Here is a 22,156-nt window from a genome sequence, read left to right as displayed (position 1 = left end):
TTCATTTTGGGAATTATTTTTAAGCTGTAGGTTTTTTCATTACCTTGACCAAATTTCATTTAAACATGTTTGCCCTTAACTCAAGGACATAGCTTTTTCAAGGTCACTGCAGTAAAAGTATACTTATATGAATTTGGCACATTTACATATTTAACTTCGATTGAAGGGAAATCGGAAGTTTGTGCTCAATACAACGGTTTTACTACCTATGACTTGAGTATTTGTCAAAGTCATTTTGGTACGTATATCTGCACTACCAAAATTTTACAAGGTTTTAAATTATTATTTAGACCTTTTTTGTAATAAAAAAATTTAATGCAATAGCAGGAGGGTTGGTATCATTTTATCAGCTTTCTCACAATAATTCTTGTTTATGAAAGAAAGTCACTATGACAGCTCACATAAATATACAGTAAAACCATGTCAATCAGGATTGTAGCATCAGGTTTGGGTTGGGAAGGGGGGAATGACATCCCACACCCAACTGCTTTCTCAACGTACCCTAATGTTTAACCACGCCCCCTCCCGAGTTTGTCCGTTTGTCCTTCTGTTCGTCCGTCTTTCTGTCTGTCTGGAAGGATTTCTTTTCCTCACGATATTTCGAGAACCCTCTGAGCTTTTGTAATGAAATTTAGCATAGCAACAGTTACTCCCTATGGACTAAAGAAGAACCCTATTGATTTTGTGGTCAAAAAGTCAAAGGTCATAAATAAGCGAATTCTGTCTGTTATAACACTTTCCTTTCCACACAGTATCTCTTGAAGCATTTGAGCTATTGCAATAAAATTTAACATAACAACTCCCCGTTGCCTTATGAAGACCCCTATTGATTTTGAGGTCAAAAGGTCAAAGTTAAAGGTCGTAAATTTATACATTCTCTCTATGTGTAACACTATCATTTTCGGGAGATATTTCAAGAAGATTTTGAGCTTACGCAATATATTTATACCAAAACTCCCTAGGACCTCTCTCAAAGTGTCCCGCCCCGTTTGTTTTATTAGTATTTATAGTATAACATGTCGCTCTTTTTAGCACAGGGGCATGAGGAGAGTTATTGCGTATAAAACAGGTTCTCAGCAGAATTTATATTCCTATCACATCTACCAGAACTCTTTAATGAAGTTTGAATTAGACACCATGTTTTGTGTAAATTTTTGACGATATCAAACGTGAATATACACATGTATGTGACTTCATATTTGCATATAATTGTCAAAATTGTACAGCAGTTCCGTTGCGCAGTGGTATGTTTCCTGCTTCACATGCGAGAGGTCACGGACTCGATTCTCTGACGATCAATTTTTTTCCTTTCTGAAATTCTTTTAAATCATGCATCATTACGGTGTAATAAATAATCCACATAAAAAGAATCTTCTATACACTTGATTAAATCATTATATCAATATTGACATTCTTTTTGCTTCAGTATACATGTATACATTTAAAAATTCTACAAATTCAATTAGGGGGATCCGCCCCCCCCTTTCGCCCCGAATTGCGCATGGTTTACTTTTCCCTAAGCGGGGGACACAAATTCTCTAAATTAGCATGTTAGATTTACATCAATAAAAAAATGCTAACAGACAAACAAAGAATATTACTTTTGGACTTTATCACTTCCAGCATCAATGGTCTGTACTGTAATGATGTATTCTCATAATGATAATCTGAAAAAGTGATAAAATTAAAATGTAATAATATTATACAGCTTTGCCTTCAGATACTTAATAAGAAGCATTTCTAGTTGAGCCTGAGCAATGATGATGGATGCAAAGCATGTTTATTGGAATCAATTAAATTCCAAGAGATCTCATTGGTTTAGTTTATCATTTTATTTTAAAAAGTTAACGTTTTTACTTAATGTATTATTTACACGTTTTTCCTGTCTAATTCTATATCAGCTCATCCAAGTCAGTTTCTTTCCAAGTTTGGCTTCAAAGTGGCGAATTTCATTCTAAAAACAGAAGTATACAACACAAAGTTGAGACGGTATTGATTTAGATTTAGATATTCTTTAACTTTATAAACTTGTGATAAAAGGGTCAGGTTCTAGGTTTTGTCAAAAAAGGTCAATTGGTTCTAGGTTTTGTTAAAAATCTAAATTGTGGTTTTCATTTCTTTCCAATAACAACCCCCCCCCCCCCCCCCAAGAAAAAATAGAGTACAGAAATTCTTTTCAAAAATTTATGTGATTGTAATGATATTTTTTATTTGAACCTAGTTGAATTAAATTAGTACAGTGGTACCGGTGAAAATGTTAGCTGAATATGAATTTTCTTTCATAAGTAAACACTGGATGATAGCAAAAACCTTTTATTTTATAATTTTTCTGTGGTATATATACAATTCAGTTACCACTAGTCCACTACATTATGTACTTGTCTGTATCACAATACTTCCAAGGTAATCCCCTTTCCTAAACTAAAATATATTAAGTACAGAGTTAAACCCTGCCCCTCTTCTTTTTTTACGACGTCATAACAAAAGTCATTCCATTTTAAAATATTTCATAATAGTGTTCATTTTCATAAATTCAAATTTTTTTATGTAAAAAGCAGGTATTATCTTAAATGAATACAACAAATCAAAATTAAACTAAATTCAAATAAAATTTATAATTTTGGATACAGTTATGTAACTGATCATGACCAACTTTTTCTCGTTCGGCCCGCAGAAACAATCGAAGTTGGGGAATTTAATTTCATTGTATCATATTATAGTTTAATATCGGCAATATTATCGGGGAGGGGGAGGGGCATACCCCCTCCTCTTGGTTCCTCAGGCCATGCATAATCTTTTTTTTTTTAGGTTTTAAAATACTAAAGTAATGCTAACATATATAATCAATCAGAATTTGATTGAAATGTGCAAAAAAAAAACACGTTACATATTTCCCTGCACGGTCAATTTTTGTTATAATTTCTTCAGAAACTGTTGTTATAGTAAATTGTAAAAAATTCAGTCACTAACCGTAATTAAGACTTATGAAAACGCCAAAACTGAGGCTCAGACTGCTCCAAGTTTGTAATTTTCTTCTAGTCTTCTGTACACTGTTATTGAAAACAATGTAAGCAAAATACCGATTTTTCCTCCTATGTTAGAGAGCTTTACCAAAGGGAGGTAATTTGAAGAAAAAAAGACAGAAAATTATGGATTATGGATGATGTTATTTTTTGTGTATAAGTCTCAGCTGACTAATTATTTAATTCTTGTAAAGAAAAGGGACATTTTAAGGCATTAAAGACAAACAGACCCTTTATGTATGCATATAGTTAGCTGCAATTGTAACAATGTTAACCGTATTTTTAGCTCTTCTGAGCCAAAGGCTCAAAGAGCTAATGCTATGGCCATTTGTGCGGTGTGCGTCGTGCGGTGTGCGGTAACTTTTCAGAATATGGGCCATAACTCAAGAACCCTTTGGCCAATCTGTGTCAAATTTGTCACAGGGTATCCTTGGCCCAAGGGCTACCATTTATATTAAAATAAGGGTTGGGACCCTAAAACAAGGGGAAATAATCAGGAAAATAAAACCAAAAGTGCTGGTTGCAAAAAAATCATCTACTCCAGAACCACCAGGCAGATTTTCACCAAACTTACGTACAATGATCAGGATATGTTGAAGATTAAAAATTGTTCAAGGCATGACCCTGGGGCAAAGGGCGTGGTCTCAAGGTCACTTCAAAGTTGACCTAAATTTACAATTAATGAAAACGATTATATTTTGCTTACTATTAGGACTAGGATCTTCAAATCTTGTAAGTTGATGCATCTCAGGACTTCACATCATGTTAACTCAAAAGTAGTTCACGGTGACCTACTTCTTATATTTTGTAAGCATTTGTTTTCAAATTGATTTGAATGCATATTTCGGGCACTTTAAGGCCTATGATCATCAAACGTTGTCAGTTGATGCATCTTGGGTCTTTGAACAACGTCAACGTAAAAGTAGGTCACCGTGACCTACTTTTTGAACTTTATGATTAATTCTTTTTAAATCAATTAATCCAATTATTTCAGACACTGAGAGGTTTAGAATCATCAAATCTTGTAAATTGATGCATCTTGAGACCTTAAAACATTTTTATGAAAAAGTAGGTCACTGTGACCTACTTTTTGAATTTTGTAGGCATTTGTTTTTGAATTGTTTAAAAGGCTTCTTTTGATTAGCTTTAGATGTAGGATCATCAAACTTGGTCAGCAGATTCATCTTGTGACTTTAAAAAATTTCAACCAAAATATAGATCACGATGACCTGGTTTCAACATTTTATGGTAATATTTTAGTATCTGTCTGAGAATTTTTCGGTCGATGACGTTTTATTTTTAATTGATGAAGTGGAAAAAAAACATCAATGTTATCAAATCAAATTAATCAAATAACGAATGCCAAAAAACCTGAAGTATGGAAAAAAATCACTTATCCTGTAAATTCTAGAGGAGGGGTGTGTAGGTCGGTGGACCAAGTCATGGAAAAATACAGGAAGGTTTGTTCCAAGGCTAAAGTGATATAATATCCCAGAAAACATATAGAGCCAAGACAGGAGGAGGCCCGCCTGGCCTTAGTATTGATGCTGTCTCACAAATGATATACTCGAAATACATGGCGACTCCCCAAATTTCGTCGGTATCGAAGGAGGGTTGGAAGTCGGGGGTCTCGCAATTAAAGGAAAGAAACTAAGTATTTTTTCTGTTGTTACTCGTCTTACGCAAGAAAATTCGAAAGCATTCAACATTTGTTTACCTTGTTTACTCGAATCATTCAGATTTATCGGCATCTTTTTCTTTGATTGCAAATTTACAATTCCGATGACATAAGCTGAATTCATTAAAACAAACATGTAAACCCATGATTACCATCGCAAGCATCGTTAAATACATGTGTACCTGTTTATTGTTGTCTACTTTTAATCGTTTGCTGTCTGCATTGCACATTTCATTTACTGCGATGTGAAGATCAAAACCTATTCGGTTCGCCTCTAGAGCATTTCGCTCCATATTAAACAGGACTACAATAATATTGATACAAAGTGTAGTCCAACATTTTACATACACACGATGAGGAATATTATTGACACCTGTATATTATCACATAAATGTAAACACGAAGTAAAAGAAAAAATTATTAAATATAAAATACAATATATTTTTTTTCATAAATAAAATAAGTTTTATATTTTTGTCCTCTTACATGTATTCATTATACATTATAATAATAAATATGTGGACAACTGCCTCGGCGTAATAATATACCCTCCAGTTTCTAGCTAACACTTGATTGTTATCAAAAAAAGTTAACACATCATTTTTGTCAGGGACTTGAACACACTCTTTGGAATTATCAATGATCCAATTGACAATTGTACCGTAAGAACCAGTAGGGCCACATGCTGAATTCAACGCACAGATATTTTTTGTTTGTAGAGAAATGATATGACACAAATTTTTACCAAAAGAAAACGGCAAAACAATGTTCCTCTTTAATAGACTGTTCATATGTTCAATGGCAAAAGCCAAAAATATAAAATAACTCGCAGACAGGTTATGTATTTCGCAACCTAAAAGTGTGGAAAGTATTGTCAATAATATATAATTCCTGTTCTTCACCTACTGCACAACATCTGTTTTTAAAAAATTGAAGTCTTTGTACTGTTTTTGAACAACAATACAGTCTTTGTGCATCTCCTGGATTTGACTTTGAATTATACATTTTGTTAATTTTTCCAAGTTCCCTTTTAAAATTTTATTGTTAATCGATAACTTCGTTCACTTTTTCCTCTGTATCTCTCTCAACATCCTCATTCATTTTCAGCATAATCTGCACAAGCAGTGCAGAGATATAATGCTCTTGATGGAAGATAACCTGCACTACAAAGAGCCTCAACAATACATTTCTTAAATTTTTTCGTTGATATGTTGTAAACAACTGTACCTGGTTTCTCTGACATTTTATCATGTAATTTGCAGCTGCATATGTATTTTGGTGGCATTTTTTCTACAATAAAATTATTTAATTTTACTACGAGTTTATATGTCAAACTATCTAGAGGATTGTATTTAGATAGTATAAGCGATAATTTGTATTTAAATTATTACGCCAACTGCGCTCCATACAAATAACATCATTTTTGGATCTCATCACTTTTAACCGTTTCGCATCATCATTTCCTTACCATATTCAATTTCCGGGTTGCAATGCAGGCATCTTTCATACAAGAGGTGGAAGTCGGGCAAATTTGGTGGCTTGATTTATCACTTTTATCTCAGAAGACACTCAGAAACATATTGTTGTCGACTTCATTGCACGAAATCCTTCATTAATACTGACGATAACAGGTTATCGCAGCACTTTTATATCATGTTTTTCATATGTGAGATTCATTCACTTTCCAGCCCCCGTGACCCACAGTTTTTTCATGGGACTATTTTAATTTCATTTTTATTTTATTAAAAACATATCAGGTAGGGAAATAAAGCTACTACCGGTTTAAATACCTAAGTAGGTAAATATACAAAATAAGAGCAGAGCAAACACGGTCCCCCGAAACATCAGAGGTGGGATCAGGTGCCATGAAGGAGTGAGCATCCCCTGCTGACCGGTCACACCCGCCGTGTGCTCGTTGTCATAATCAGGATAAAACGGAAAAAAATCCGTGGTCAATTCAGTGTATAAATAATGGACTAACAATTGGTATGAAAAACGTCAGTCAGCATTTCATTCAATGATAAATTGTATTTGCTGACAAGGTCATTGTATCGACCATAGAATTTATGAAATGATGACTTCAAACGAGACCGCTGATATTCTTGTTTCATCAACTTGCTTGTCAATAATTTACCTCGTTTAAGAAATTGTTCGTACGTAGAGCATGCTCTTGCATATCGAATCAACTGAGATATAAATACTCCGTATGCAGGTGATGAAGGTATATTGCTGCATAAGTAAGGGAAGTTGACGATAGAAAAGTTAAAGTCATCAAGTTTATCATATAGCTTGGTTGTTAGATTACCATTAGTGTCTTTTTCAAGTAAAATATCCAAGTATGAAGCAGAAGTGTCGGACTCTGTGGTATCTTTTATTTCAAGCTCACCAGGATATATCGTGTCGACGTAGGAATGGAAATTATCATTATTAATAGACAATACGCGGGTGAGTTAAGGCTACATATGGAGGTTTCTATGCGAAATAATTAATTAAGACAGATAATTGCCTTACATACCGCAAAGAAGTTGTTAAGACTTGTTTTCTAATACATTCTTGGTACCCACGATATGCGATTACCAGTATACATTATGACGTCATATTATGACGTCATCAACCTTTACTACACACGTTTATGAGAAATATCAACGAAATCGCTTCGGCGCAAGGGCATACCTTACTTTGTTTTACAGAAACAAGGTATAAAGAAAAGCAAAGTATTCCAAAGATTAAAGATATTGCTGCACAAATCTCGACACTGCAATTGTTTAGATACTATTCGTACAGTTCTAAGTTTAAACAGGGTAAAAATGAACAGTCCAGTGTAAGTTTAGTAAATTTTTTATCGATTGAAGAGGAGGATAGGATTTGTGCAGCAATTTTATCAATTTTAATAATATTCTCCATAATTTTATGCTTTTTTTTCTTTTCAATTAAATAGAGTATGCCCTTGCGCCGACGTTGTTTTGTTGATGTGTTTTATTATCTTCAATGGGGAAGAACTCTGACGTCATAATATGACGTCATAATGTGCATTTGCAATAATATACTGTGTGTACTAAGTATGTGTAAGAAAATCAATTTGAACTTTCTCTGTATATAAAATATACAATTTATGCATTTTTATTAGCTCATTTGCATAGAAAAACCCATACTTAGCCTTAACTCACTTGCGACGTCGTCGATATATCTAAATGTCGAGTTGAAGGCCACAGCAAGTGTTTTCTTCTTTTCACGTAAAAGATTTTGTATAAATTCTGCTTCATATGAATATAAAAATAAGTCTGCTAATAACGGGGGGCAATTTGTACCCATGGGAATTCCAATAGATTGTTGGAATACCTGGGCTCCAAAAACCACATAGATATTTTATCAGTTGAAACGGGGGAAGGGTGTTAAAGCCGTTCTGTTATGCTTTAAATTTTTAAAGGGCATGTAGGTGCACAGAATTCATGTCTGCATAGACCTCTGACAGAGGAGCGCGAGGGAGGTTGGTTACAGGCAGGGTCATTAGCTCATGTTGCTCTGAGGGATAATATTCGAGACAAGAGACTGCAAAAGAAAATTCCCTATTACTTGAATTGCAGGTGCATGTTTATCTATTTTTATACCATCCTGTGAATAAAAGATTCAAGTCAAATAAAAAATTTTTTCGGACATAATTATCACTGCAAACTTCTCTCTTTTGTAGAAGTACAGCTGTACTGGAAAATTTTCAAAACTTGATTTTAAAAAACTCATCAAAACAATATTCATATTCCCCACCAGTATACAAGGCGAGAAACTTAATTGCAGCATTAGACCAATTGTGGTCGAGAAATTTTAAGAAAGAAGGATGGCTCACAAAGGTATCAGTATTCAACTATTAATGAAATTCAAGTACATGGCTTCTAATTTTTCTATCCATTAAGTTTCCACATTTTATTTTCAATATAAATATATTTCTTTATGCAATATTTTATTCCTTTTTTCAGACACCAACGCTATTACAGCAAGAAGAGTGGGATATGGTCTGTCTATGGAGTTAAGTCAGAGAAAGTGTACCCCTACTCTGAAACCTTGATGAGAGCCTGTTTGGAGAACAGAATACTGGATGGAGTAGGAATGAACCAGCCAGTGGTTCTCAGTGCTGAGGATCCAAGAAGAATATCCTCTGTTCTAGCACCAGTCCCCCCTCCACCTACAGCTGAACTAGTTGCTGGAAAAAAGTCAAGATTTTCTGATCCTCAAATTCAGATTTCATGAAATGAAAAGTAAAAGATGTGTTGTTACTGAATTAATGTGTTTTGATTTAATTTGACATGATTAGTATCAAAGCACCCCTTCTACGAAACCAACATACTGTCCTGATGGCTCGGGATATTTATCCCGAATTTTCCACACGCAACAACTTGGTATTACTTTACGATTTCCTGCTCCGAGTCTCCCATGTATCCACATTATATATTGCCGATAGGCTGTGTGTCTGCGAGATCTATTAAAGTTCTCATCCCTAGGCTCGGCCAGGACATCATTGTGGTACCTCAACACGAGCTCATCCAGAACAATCGTTTGAAAATCCTAAAACGAAAATGAGATAAATATAAGGCAAAATTTTAGGCCATCATTAAAAATATTTTTGTTTGAAGTACTCCGAACCCACTTTTTTCCAAGGCAAGTTAGGTTATAAAGTTTTTTTTTGTTGCTTTACAGAATTGGGCAAAATGATACCGGTCATATAAATCAAACTCAAAAATTTATTAATGTACACACTGGATAGCTAATATTGATTTACTGGGTATAATTTATTGCTAATAATTTTCAAATTGAAAAGCATCCTAGAGAAATTATAAGTACCGTGAAAACTAAAAAAAAATATGACAAACTAAGAGGGCTGAGAAATTGTGCAAGGGCGACTTTGATGTGTCACTGTCTGTCGGAGTACATAAAAAAAAACAATTTTTAATTGTTGGCCTTATATTCTTCAGGGTTTTACAAATATAGTAAGAAAATAATGCAATTTATGCTGGAAGAAATGATACTTACAGGTAATCTAGAGTGACAGCTCTGACTGGATTTATTGCAGCAAACGTTTTCTTTCTCTAAGGGCATTTCCCTACAATAGGTGCAAATGCACCAGCTTGGGACTGTACTGCTTGTTGGTGGTCGATGCTCTGGACTTTCACCTTGAACTGTGTGAAGGATGTCCAAGATGAAAGAAGGTTGCTTCGAGCAAACCAATCTAAGCATAGCTCTGAGGCTGTCAGTGTCTAATGATGCAATGCACGTATGAAATATTATTAAAAAAATATTATATAAAAAATATGCCACTAATTAATACATACAGATCATTAGATTGGTATTGCACATTAGCTTTCTACCTCCACATGAGCTCGTCTTTCCAGCCGATTTGGTCCTTGGCCGCCTCTTCCCCCTCTTCTTCTTCCTCTCCTGGAACCACCGCGACCTCTACCTCCAGCTGCAGGGGTCTACAGTTTATGAAATCCCACATTATAAGCATTTGACTTGTACAAGGCAACAACTACCGGTACATGTAATATTCGGGGGGGGGGGGGGGTGTCTAGCAAAATTTGGAAATAAATAATATGTTCTCAAAAATGTTCTAATAAAATAATAATTAGGCTTCATAATTACATTCAAAACCCGTCTAACTCTTCCACGCACACGGTCTCTCTCTCGACCTCTCCCTCTTCTGTAGTTTGTTACATACTCATCATCACTGATATCAGACCGACTACCAGGTGAATTATCACTTCTAGATCTATCTGCACTCTGCAAAAACAGCACAAAGGTAATTTTAATAATAAAATTCATAATTTATTTGCTAGATTTTACCTCCGAAGGTTAATTTGACTTTTATTTGAAGTTTCTTAGTCGTTTTTACTGTGAAACAAAAAACCCCCTATGGGGCCTCAAGTTGTTAAATACGTTTTTCAGCCAATTTTTGAAAAATTATGGGCTCCATATTTCATTGTGAGCGTATATTTAAGTTGATATTCGCCTATTAAACTTTTTCAAAGTTTTATTCATTCATGACATGGTATAACTGTTTCAAATAAATGAAAAATACAGAAACTCACGTCTGACTCCATCTTCGTACAACTTCGTTATCAGCATCCCGTTCGGGTTCGGTAATCATCGTTACAGTGTCCCGAGAGATAATTAGGCAATGACCGTTTGAAAGACAGCGCACAGCATGCGTGCAATATTAAACATCCTATACTTTGTTTATTGTGAGAAATTTCTTACCCAAACTTCGTTATTATCTTAGTTGTATCGGTACATGTAAAATAATGCTGAAATTCCCATTCAAATTGTACCGTCAGTTATAGCAGCTATTGCTTTAATGTATATTGAATGAAAATATATGCAGTTTTTGTACTTTGAACCTATAGAATTGTGAGGGTGGAATTTCCTTAAAGCAATATGAGCTGCAATTTTGACATCGGAAAATTTTATTGCAAATTTGTGATTAACTAATTTAATGATAGAAAAATAAATCATTTATAAACTTCAGTTGTTCATATTTGCGATGGAAAAATTTTCATTAGCTTTGATTGAAGCAAAATTGAATTATTGTCGTCCTGTACAATAATTATTTCTTATATAACACTGTATGTTTGGTTGTACAGAAATATTTCATCTGAAACATTTTTTGAACTTTATTTTGGGCTTATTGGTCATTAGGGTTTAAATTACATACAAATTAATCATAATAGCATATTTTACCAGCAAAATAAAATTTTCGAAGATACAGCTCATATTGCTTTAATGAATATAATTTTGTTTACCATTTACGCACTGTCAATATCGTGCCCAACTCTGCATGCTCTGAGAGATGTAAATGTATTATGTACGCTTAATAGGAATTTTAATTTTCACACCTAGGAAACTTGTATCATTTGTTGAAGCCATAATTACGGTTTATCTACACATTGTGTAAGTGTAAGATTCAATATACAGGTATTTTATTATTATTTTTTTCTTTTTTTTTTTGGGTGGATCACTTTAATTTAGTTTGAATTCATCATTAAAAGAAATGCATCTACTAAATAAAAAGTAACAATTCAAGTGAGATTACTAATGTCCAATACCTATCTTTCTTGTATATTTTGTAGTGAAATATATTATATATATACACAAAACTGACATATAAATTCCTTTAAAAAAGATGAACCTCTATCCAAAGGTCACCTCTCTATAAATGTCACTTTTGAGAGATCCTGTAGGTGACTGCTTAATACAGGTTCGACTGTACTTTTTATGAACACATTTATGGTTTGTATATTTTGTCTAATGAGTGTTTAGTCTCCCAGCCCATCTCATCATGCTCATTGTGCTTTTTACAGAGCTTATAAATATTATTTTTTTTCAAATCCAATTTTAAATGAAACTTTCAGAATCTGATTTTTTTAAAGTTGCATACAATGTACATATGTTTTGGTACCAAGGACATATAAAGACACTTGTAGTATAATAAGTATTAACTACTTAATATCATGATTAACGGTATCAAATTTACAGTGAGCCAAGTCCCTTGGAAGATGAAAACATTAGGATTAATGAGGATAAAACCACAGCTATGTTAAGAGAGCTTGCTTTAAAGCGGAAAAGTCATCACAACTATGAAGAATTAGCCTGGGAAGAACAATTAGAGATATGTTGTCTCTTATTGGTGACGTTCTGATGATTTCAGAATCAACCATTCCCAAAAACTTTACAATACTGTCTACACCTTTAACTGACACTGTTGCAGATAAAGCTAAAATTTTGGCAGAAGGGAGAACAGCTCGTAATTGCCTTATGTCCCGAAACACAGGGCGAAAGTCTTGCCCCCAATCTAATACACAGTGGGCTTCATCCACGACAATGTACATTTGATTACGTTCAGAAAGATGTTGTAAAAACTTATATGTATCCGCCTTTCCAATCACAGCCTCTGGATGTGCAAAAATGAACATAATTCTATCAGTATCAACAGCTTTCAAACAATCAGAGGTCGTTGTGTTTTTTATAGAGAATGACACATCTTTAAGTTTATTTATTTGCTGTTCGATAATCACATTTAAGGGTTCAAGTATAAGGACAGCTGCGGACTTTTTATTCAGTTCGAAATGATACAGGGGTAAAAGTTCATAAATTAGACTCTTTCCATATCCTGTCGGAAGGATAGATAAAGTATCACAGTGCATTATACTGTCCAGCGACTTTTGTTGCAGAGGTTTCAGGCTTTTGATGTCCTGGTCAAACATAGCATTGTACTTCTGTAATACCTAATTAAACACATGCATAAATAAAGTAAGCATTGAAAAACTTTGGTTCCCAGTCAATTTGTCCGGATATGTGAAGCATCTGGATATCTGAATCACCAGTTAACCCTGGTAATGCTGAACCCGGAATATTCCGGCTTTCGAATGCATGCGTCCATATTAATAAAAGAGAGGCGAGAGAAGCTGAAGTTAGAGTTGAAGATTCGTGAAGAATTTAGTGGAGATTGAAGATGATTGCAGGTTTGTGTTAGGACTAAAGTCTCAGACATTAAATTAGGATCTGAAAGAATATAAACAAACATGTATATTTGATTAACACATGTACATGTTATTCACTGTGTCATATGTTTAGCCAAATTCTAAAAACCTACTATATTATTTGATTGTTTTAAAACCTACTAAAAAAATAATGTTTGTTACCCATTCAAATTATCCCTGAGTGCATTTTTTTCTGACAATCAATAAACCAATTCCATTTATTTAGATAAAAAAAAATAATTTGTAACTTGTTTCTAACTTGAGACATAAAATATGTCAATCTAGTTTACAAATTACCTTAAATATAAAGAGTAATCATTATTGTAACAACAATTTCCCCCTACAACTTTGTGAAAGTTTGTTTTTTTCTGCCGCTGGGTAGCCATTTTGGATGCCATGTTTGGTGTCCACAGGAAATATGACACCTGGTATTCAGTCCAGGGATGTTTGGTCATACATAAGCAAAAAAAAGAAGAAAAAAAAGAATTCCTGACCTAACAACCCTTATTCGGACACCTGAGTAAACTCAGGTGAGCTATTGCTATCTGTTTTTGTCCGTCGTCTGTCGTCCGTTGTGCGTTAACATTTAAACATTTTTAGCTTCTTCTCTGAAACCACTGAACCAATTTCAACAAATTTGGCATAGAGCATCTATGGGTGAAGGGGAACAAAAATTGTGAATTTCGTGGTCCCCGCCCCCCTGGGGCCTGGGGGTGGGGCAAAAACCACTAAAAATAGTGCAATCTTTAAAAATCTTCTTCTTTACTCCCGGACATCAAGCAGTCAAACTGTTGGTATGATTGTAATCAGCATTGAGTCCTCTACAAAAATTGTGAAATTCATGGCCCCAGGGTCAGGGGTTCTGGTGTTAGGGAGGGGCTCTATTGATTATATAGTGAAAATGCAGTAAGTCTTTAAAAATCTTCTTCTCTGCCCCTGGGTATTAAATAAACAAATTAAGTTCATTGTTATGATGAACAAGAGTGGCTCTACCAAATTTGTGAATTTTATGGCCCCAGGGTCAGGGGTTCTGGAGTTAGGGAGGGGCTCTATTGATTATATAGTGAAAATGCATTATTTCTTTGAAAATATTTTTCTGTTCCTGAAAATTTGGTCAGTCATGGTTGCATGTTTAAAAAATTATTAACATTGTCTACGACTTTTTGGGACAACCCTCGTATACATAAATATACAAATAAGCATGAATCACAAATTATTCTGAATACAGACATAGTAGCAGAACTGGGGTGTTAGGACTTGAGACCGACGTGGTGGCCGGGCTGGATTTCTTGTCTAGAGATAAAAAACATAACATATACATTTTCCTCTGCATTTAAATCAGCATTTAATTAACTCTGCTGGCAGTTGGTCATTTCCAGGTGCTTTTATTACTTTGATTATTTCAGCTTTAGATGGTACCCCTGTTTTAATTTCTAAATCAGCTTCAGCTTCCTGTATGTGTGTCTGTTCGTTAGGTTCCGGGGTATTTAACACTTCTTCAACCTGTTCACGACGGAAAAATGTAGGCCTACTTAAAAGCTTTTTTAAAAAATATATCTGTACTTTTGAACGAGTCTGTACTTTACAAAACCCCTTTTCCTATATGCATTTTTGGCTGGTTTTAAATTAACGGTATGTGCAAAGCCGGAATGAAGTTAGAAATTGTATTCTGACAACACCATTCAATATGTTAAAATTTTAAATTTATATTAAACCTGCATACGTTGTATGAAATAAATAACGTCAAACTACTAGTGCCAATACGTGGAATTTTTTGGAAAGAAATGTGCGGTACGGTTGTAAATTTTAACCCGTGTTACCACAAGCTCTGATGAAATTTGTGATGAAAACAACCGTGAACAAAAATATTTCATAAAATGAAGTTAGTTGCTGATCATCTTAATTATCTCTGGATTGTTCTTGCAATAAGGGCTTTCTGGGGATCACAGTTTATAAGCTTCGATCGCCGATCTTCCGAACATGGTAAATCTAGTCATTCAAAAGGAAGACACAGAAGTTTTCTTCTGGAAAACCGCTTTTTGGTTTTATTTTTCATAAGAAACTAAACATTTTCTTTTTCCTCTACCGTTACGAATTAAACCCTGACGTCATTTTTTCATAGTTTTAGAGAAATCCGCGAAATATTCTCAGAAGAATTTTGAATTTTATGAACGATTTCCGTTGGACCAAAGTTAGGCTTATTCTTGATCTGGATAATTAACGTGTCCATGCTTAAGAAAATGTGTACAATGAACTATTTCCTTTTTGAAAGTGTAAAACATAAACATTACATTAACAGTCGGAAGTTTGAAAAGGAGTCCTAAAAAACCATACTCTCTTACAGGTTAGTGTCATATCCATATAAAATTTTTGGAAATTTTATCCATAAAAGATAATTAGGGTTATATGTATTAATGCGTATGATTTTGCAGTCATTATATATTCACACATCTACAAGGTTGTACAAAATTAATTCTTGTAACTTCTTAGATATGGCTTTTATTTCAAGCAAAAGCAAAAAAGATGACATGGAAACAGAAGTAGAACCATTTCCTGACAGTGAAGAAGAAATCGAACCATATACTGACAATAAAGAATAAATCGGACCGTTTCCAAATGATGAAGATGATGATCAAGGAAAAAGTGAGAAACGTAAAGAAGCTTGAATAGATAAATTATTTAGATACCATGAAGATTGCAAACCAAATGTACATAGTAATTATATGTAGTTATTAAGTCATTAGATTACGTTATATTTAAAGTATTGAAATTTTATCACCAATGAGAGAAAGTTAATTTTTTGGAGAAAATATGAAGAAATCCATTTTCCTAATGCATCCATCATCGGATTGAATGAAGACGGAAAGCATGTCCTAATAACAATAATAATAACTAGAGCAAAGCTCGTTGCAAAGCAACGAGTAGGTCTTCCGTCCTGTTTGACCGGACGTAGTTATCATTTTTAACGAATATGAGAAATAACGTCCCAAAATTGGTTGAATCCTCAAAATCTATGTTAATTAATGAAAAAATAAGCCATTTTCTGCTACTTCCGGTTTGACCGGAAGTGATGACGACGGACAGAAAATTTATTTATATGTTCCTAGTGCCGTAAGATACCCAAAAACTTGTCAAGAATGACAAAAATACGCGGTTTTCGACTACTTCCGGTTTGGCCGGAAGTGACGTCATCACACGTATTTTGACGACGCCCGTAGATTAAGCTTGACATTTTGAACAACTTTGCTTCTTTGATGTATTACAAATTCTCAATACTTTTTGAGATATAAAGGAAAAACTTATGGCCCCTCCAGTCCCTTAATTTAAGGGGCCAGCCCTTTTTTCGAGATATCATTTAAAAGATCTTGGAATTCTACACTTCTTTTGTTCTATATGTTATAACAAAATATTTCAAAGTAAAAAAATATCATAGAAAAGGTTGTAAAAATTTTGAAATTCGCGATAGAACAATTTTCGGGCCATAGCGAGCGCCGACGCGCGGCACTTCCAATAAAAATGAAATTCATTTTGCACATCTATAGACTAAGGACTATCATACCTGAAATTTTCACGTTTCTATCTTAAGCCAGTTTGAGAACGTTCGCGGACAACCTGACCCTTCAAAAATCATAAAATCGACAATATTTCCGGACCGGAAGTGACGTCATCAAAATGGAAAAAAATGAATCAAGTTCAAGTAATGTTACATGAGTCCTGAAAGTTTCATGGAAATCCATCGAGCCGTTTTCGAGAAATCGCGTGCACAAAATCGGTAAGAAAAAAAAGAATAATAACTAGAGCCGAGCTCGTTGCAAAGCAACGAGTAGGTCTTCCGTCCTGTTTGACCGGAAGTAGCTTTCATTTTTAACAAAAATGAGAAATAACGCCCAAAAATGGTTTGAATCCTCAAAATCCATGTTAATTAATGCAAAAATAAGCTATTTACTGCTTCTTCCGGTTTGACCGGAAGTGATGACGATGGACGGAAAATTAATTTTAACGCTCCCAGAGACATATGTTACCAAAAAACTTATCAAGAACGGCAAAAATACGCGTTTTCCGACTACTTCCGGTTTGGCCGGAAGTGACGACGCCGGGCGTATTTTGACGACTCCAATTGATTAAGCTTGACATTTTGAACAACTTTGCTTCTTTGACGTATCACAAAATCTCAAAACTTTTTGAGATATAAATGAAAAACTTTCGGCCCCTCCAGGCCCCTAATTTAAGGGGCCAGCCCTTTTTTCGAGATGCCATTTGGTAGATCTTAATATTCTACAACTTTTTTGTTCTACATGCTTTAACAAAATATTTCTAGGTAAAAATTAATCGTAGAAAAGGTGCTAAATATTTTGAAATTCCTGATAGGACTATTTTCGGGCCATAGCGAGCGTCGGCGCTACCTACTTCCGGTGAAAATGATATACTCAATGCACTTCTCCAAAGGTTGATCTATCATCACTGAAAATTTCATACTTCTATCTTCAACGGTTTTTGAGAACATTGGCGGACAAAGTGACCCTCTAAAAATGACAAAATTGCAAAAATCTCCAAACCGGAAGTGACGTCATCAAAATAAAAAATTTTATTTCTAGATTTTTTGATGTTCTATCAGACCTGAAAGTTTCATGAAAATCCATCGAGCCGTTTCCGAGAACTCGCGTGCACAAAATCGGTAAGAAAAAAAATAATAATAAGAAAACTAGAGCAAAGCTCGTTGCAAAGCAACGAGTAGGTCTTCCGTCCTGTTGGATCGGAAGTAGCTTTCATTTTTAACAAAAATGAGAAATAACGCCTAAAAGTGGGTTGGATCATCTAAAGCTATGTTAATTAATGCAAAAATAAGCCATTTTTGCTACTTCCGGTTTGACCGGAAGTGACGACGACGGACGGAAAATTAATTTTTATGCTCCCAGAGACATATGTTACCCAAAAACTTGTCAAGAACGGCAAAAATACACGTTTTCCGACCACTTCCGGTTTTGCCGGAAGTGACGACGCCGGACGTATTTTGAAGACGCCAAAAGATTAAGCTTAACATTTTGGACAACTTTGCTTCTTTGATGTATTACAAATTCTCGATATGTTTTGAGATATAAAGAAAAAACTTTTGGCCCCTCTACGCCCTTAATTTTAGGGGCCAGCCCTTTTTACAAGATATCATTTGAAAGATCTTAGAATTCTACACTTCTTTTGTTCTATATGTTTTAAAAAAAATTTTCCAGGTAAAAAGCTATCGTAGAAAACGTGTTAAAAATTTTGAAATTCGCGATAGGTCTATTTTCGGGCCATAGCGAGCGTCGGCGCTTCGTACTTCCGGTAGTTGTGATATACAAAAGGCACTTCTCCAAAGTTTGCTCTAGCATCCCTGAAAAATTCACACTTCTATCTTCAATGGTTTTTCAGAACATTGCCGGACAAAGTGACCCTCTAAAAATGACAAAATCGCAGAAATCTCCGAACCGGAAGTGACGTCATCAAAATAAAAAAATATATACCTAGATTTTTTTATGTTCTACCATTCCTGAAAGTTTCATGAAAATCGATCAAGGCGTTTTCGAGAACTCGCGTGCACAAAATATGTAAGAAAAAAAATAATAAAAACTGTGGAAAAGAAACCTAAGAATAACAGAAAGGTCTTCCGCTGAAGACGGAAGACCTTAAATAGTGGAAAAGAAACCTAAGAAAAACAATAAGGTCTTCCGCTGAAGACGGAAGACCTTAATAATAGGTAAGAAAAAAAGTGAAAAAGAAACCGAAGAATAACAAGAAGGTCTTCCGCTGAAGACGGAAGACCTAATAATACTTTATCTAAAGAGGGTGACTCGATTAGTGCGAGCACTATTCTTCCTTGAGGCCCTCTATAAAAACATATATATAATACACAATGATAAATAGTACATGTACACTCAACAATGTTATATACAGTATGACTCGATATACAATAAATAATAAAACATGCATCATTTCACTGTATATAATAATTTAAGTTGAACGTTGGTCTATTATAAATTTTCTTGACTTGATTTTAAAATTTTGAAGTGATGGAGACATTCTTACATTTAAAGGTAAATTGTTCCACAAAACTGCACCTGAATATTGAAAAGAATTTTGGAATATTTTGGTTTTGTGCTTTGGAACACTTAAGTCAAAATTAGATTCAGATCTGAGATGGTACGAATTGGTTGATTGGTAGTTGAACATTTCAGACAGGTAATTTGGACTTGCGTTTTGTACATTAATACTAACTTATTTACAGTCAATTGCTCATGCACTGACAGCCAATCAAGTTTTTCAAATAAGGATTTTGATGGCGTGTCATAGGCAGCATCTAAGATACATCGAGCTGCCCGTTTTTGTAACTTAAGAATCCTCTCGAGGCTACAAGCTGATGCATTACCCCAAACTGTTATACAGTATTCAATTGATGGCATTATATAAGCATTATAGAATAACTTTCTTGTATGCAATGGAAGATATTTCTTTATTCTTCGTAATACAGATATATTTCCAGATACAGATTTACAAACAGCATCAATATGTGTATTAAAGTTAAGTGAATAATCAATATGAATTGCAAGTAATTTTTCATGTGTGACACTCTCAAGAAAATGAACTGAGATTTTTAATTTTAGATATTTAGTTTGTCTGTTTCGATCGTCTCTGATGTGTGCCTATCAACATGCATTTTGTTTTACTAGTGTTTAAGGTTTCGTCAAAGGTCAACATGTCCAAAAATTATTTTTACAATAGCCCAAGAACTATGTAACGTATAAAGTTAAAATTATTACAGTTTATAAATTATTCATTGATTAACAGATAGAAAGTATCACTTGATAAAAAAATACTTGGAATAATATCAATTGAGAAAAATTCTTCTTAAAAATGCATATATTTTCAAAAAAATACACCTTATTAAGTCCATGCTTATAGTGAAAACCATCATTGCAGAAACAGAATATGTTTATCAATGAAGGGCAAGTTGGACTTGGATAGCCTCTGGAAAGTTGCTTTCCCAGTTTATTTTGTCCAAATGTTAAGACTTGAAGGTGAAAGTAGACTGCAAATGGCGGATTCTATAGGGGTCTTGTCTTTATACATGTCATGCTTTCAATAACAGCCTTTCAGAGTCCATTCAAGTCCAACTTGCCCTTCAATGATAAACATATATTATTTCTACAATGTTGGTTTTCACAAAAAAAGACGGAATTAAGCAGGTGCATTTTTTTAAATATGCACATTTTCTGATATAATTTTTCTCAAAAAATTTTTTTTTTTAAAAATATTTGTTATCAAGTAATACTCTCTATCTATCAATCAGTGATATAATTACAAAGTGTAAGCGTTTTGACTTCATACCACACATAGATTTGAAGCAATTGTAAAAATAATTTTTAGACATGTTGACCTTTCACGAAACCTTAAAATCATCTGATTCTGAGAACACCAAGTTTCTATATTACTTATATCCGAAGATAACATATTTTGAATGGAAGAAACATTACTGTCAGAAAAGTGAAGAGTAGCGTCATCCGCAAATAAGTCTATACTTGATTTCTCTATGAATAATGGGAGATCATTTATGTAAAATAAGAAAAGAAGTGGACCTAAAATTGATCCCTGTGGCACTCCCGCTGTGACTAACTGTTTTTCAGATTTTATATTTCCAAGTTGAACACTCTGAAACCTACAGTTTAAATATGAGTCAAACCATTGTACTGCTTTGTGGTCAAAATTGTAGCAGCGTAGTTTTTTAATTAAAATATCATGATTCACAAGATCAAAAGCCTTGCTAAAATCAAGAAAGGTTACGCCGAAAAGTTCGCCAGTATCCAATGCTTGTAGCCATTCATCAATTAGTTTAGTAAGCGCGGTTTGGCACGAGTGTGATTCTCTGAAACCTGATGTGATTTGCAAAGTAAATCAAAATCTGATAAAAATTTACGGATATGATTAGCAACATGTTTTTCAACTAGTTTCGACAAAGTGGGGAGGATAGATATTGGTCTATAATTGCCAGGATCAAGTCTATCTCCTTTCTTGTATATTGGTGTTACCTTTGCAGATTTCAATTCATTTGGAAATATTCCTGTAGAAATACTGACATTGTTTAAATGGGTGATAGATTTGTATATCGCTGGTGCAGCATGTTTAAGTAAGCGTGGACCTATGGTATCGATACCAGCCGATTTATTTACATCAAGTTTGTTTAATAAAGCCAACACGTCATTTTCATGTATAAGGGGAATGCTAAATGTATCACCATGTTCAAGCTTGGTTTTTGTAAATTGCATTAATTTCTCGTAGTCAAAATCTTTCCGTTCGATATTCGAGATAAGTTTTTCTGATATACCTGTGAAATGATTGTTAAAAATCTCAACTATTTCTTGCGTGTCCTCGGTGGTGTTATTTTTGTCAGAAAAAGTTATCGGTGCAAAATTATGTGATTTTGATGCTAGTTTATTCAATGTGTTCCACATTTGTTTTGGATTTTTGCTTTGCTCTATAGTTGACCAATAATATTTGATCTTTGCGCTGTCTATAAGTGCCGTGACCTTGTTTCTCCAGATTCGGAAGTTTTCAAAGTCACCCTTTTGATGGAAACTGTCACGCGTATGTTGCGCCTTAGTGATTTCTGGTGTTAGCCATTTAGGGCGATTGTCGTTTTTTACTCGCTTAGTTTTAATTTTTGCATGTTTGTCCAAAACTTTGTTAAATAGGATGTAAAATTTCCTCAAAAATTCATTTGGGTCACATATGCTTTCCAGTGTTGTAAAATTAGCATTATTTAAATCATTTAAAAAATTGTGCTCATTGAAGTTTTTGAAGCATCTGTATGTTATCTCAGTGTGTTTTCCTTTATGTAAGGATTTATTTGTTTTTCTTGTGAAACACACTGGGTAGTGGTCTGACAGAGCTATGGGGGGCAC

At 34.2% G+C, this 22,156-nt stretch overlaps 1 protein-coding gene and 1 pseudogene across 1 annotated transcript; one reads left to right on the top strand and one right to left on the bottom strand.

Annotated features, from left to right (window-relative positions):
- The first annotated feature begins 7,508 nt into the window (after positions 1 to 7,508).
- LOC134236814 (uncharacterized) lies at positions 7,509 to 8,943 on the top strand (annotated as a pseudogene).
- A 66-nt stretch (positions 8,944 to 9,009) lies between these two features.
- On the bottom strand, positions 9,010 to 10,074 carry LOC134236817 (P2X purinoceptor 7-like). Its single transcript, XM_062718954.1, has 2 exons — positions 9,724 to 10,074; positions 9,010 to 9,258 (listed from the first exon to the last, which is right to left on the bottom strand). The coding sequence occupies exons 1-2, from the start codon at positions 9,925 to 9,927 to the stop codon at positions 9,010 to 9,012; spliced, it is 453 nt and encodes a 150-aa protein (XP_062574938.1). The 5' UTR covers positions 9,928 to 10,074.
- Positions 10,075 to 22,156: the final 12,082 nt, after the last annotated feature.

The sequence above is a fragment of the Saccostrea cucullata genome, unplaced genomic scaffold, assembly GCF_032062105.1.
Source record: "Saccostrea cucullata isolate Sc308-1 unplaced genomic scaffold, CSIRO_AGI_Scuc_v1 ctg7864, whole genome shotgun sequence".
NCBI classification, from domain to species: Eukaryota; Metazoa; Mollusca; class Bivalvia; order Ostreida; family Ostreidae; genus Saccostrea; species Saccostrea cuccullata.
The sequence above is the reverse complement of the archived record's forward strand: the minus strand, read 5'-3'. Positions and strand labels throughout refer to the sequence as shown.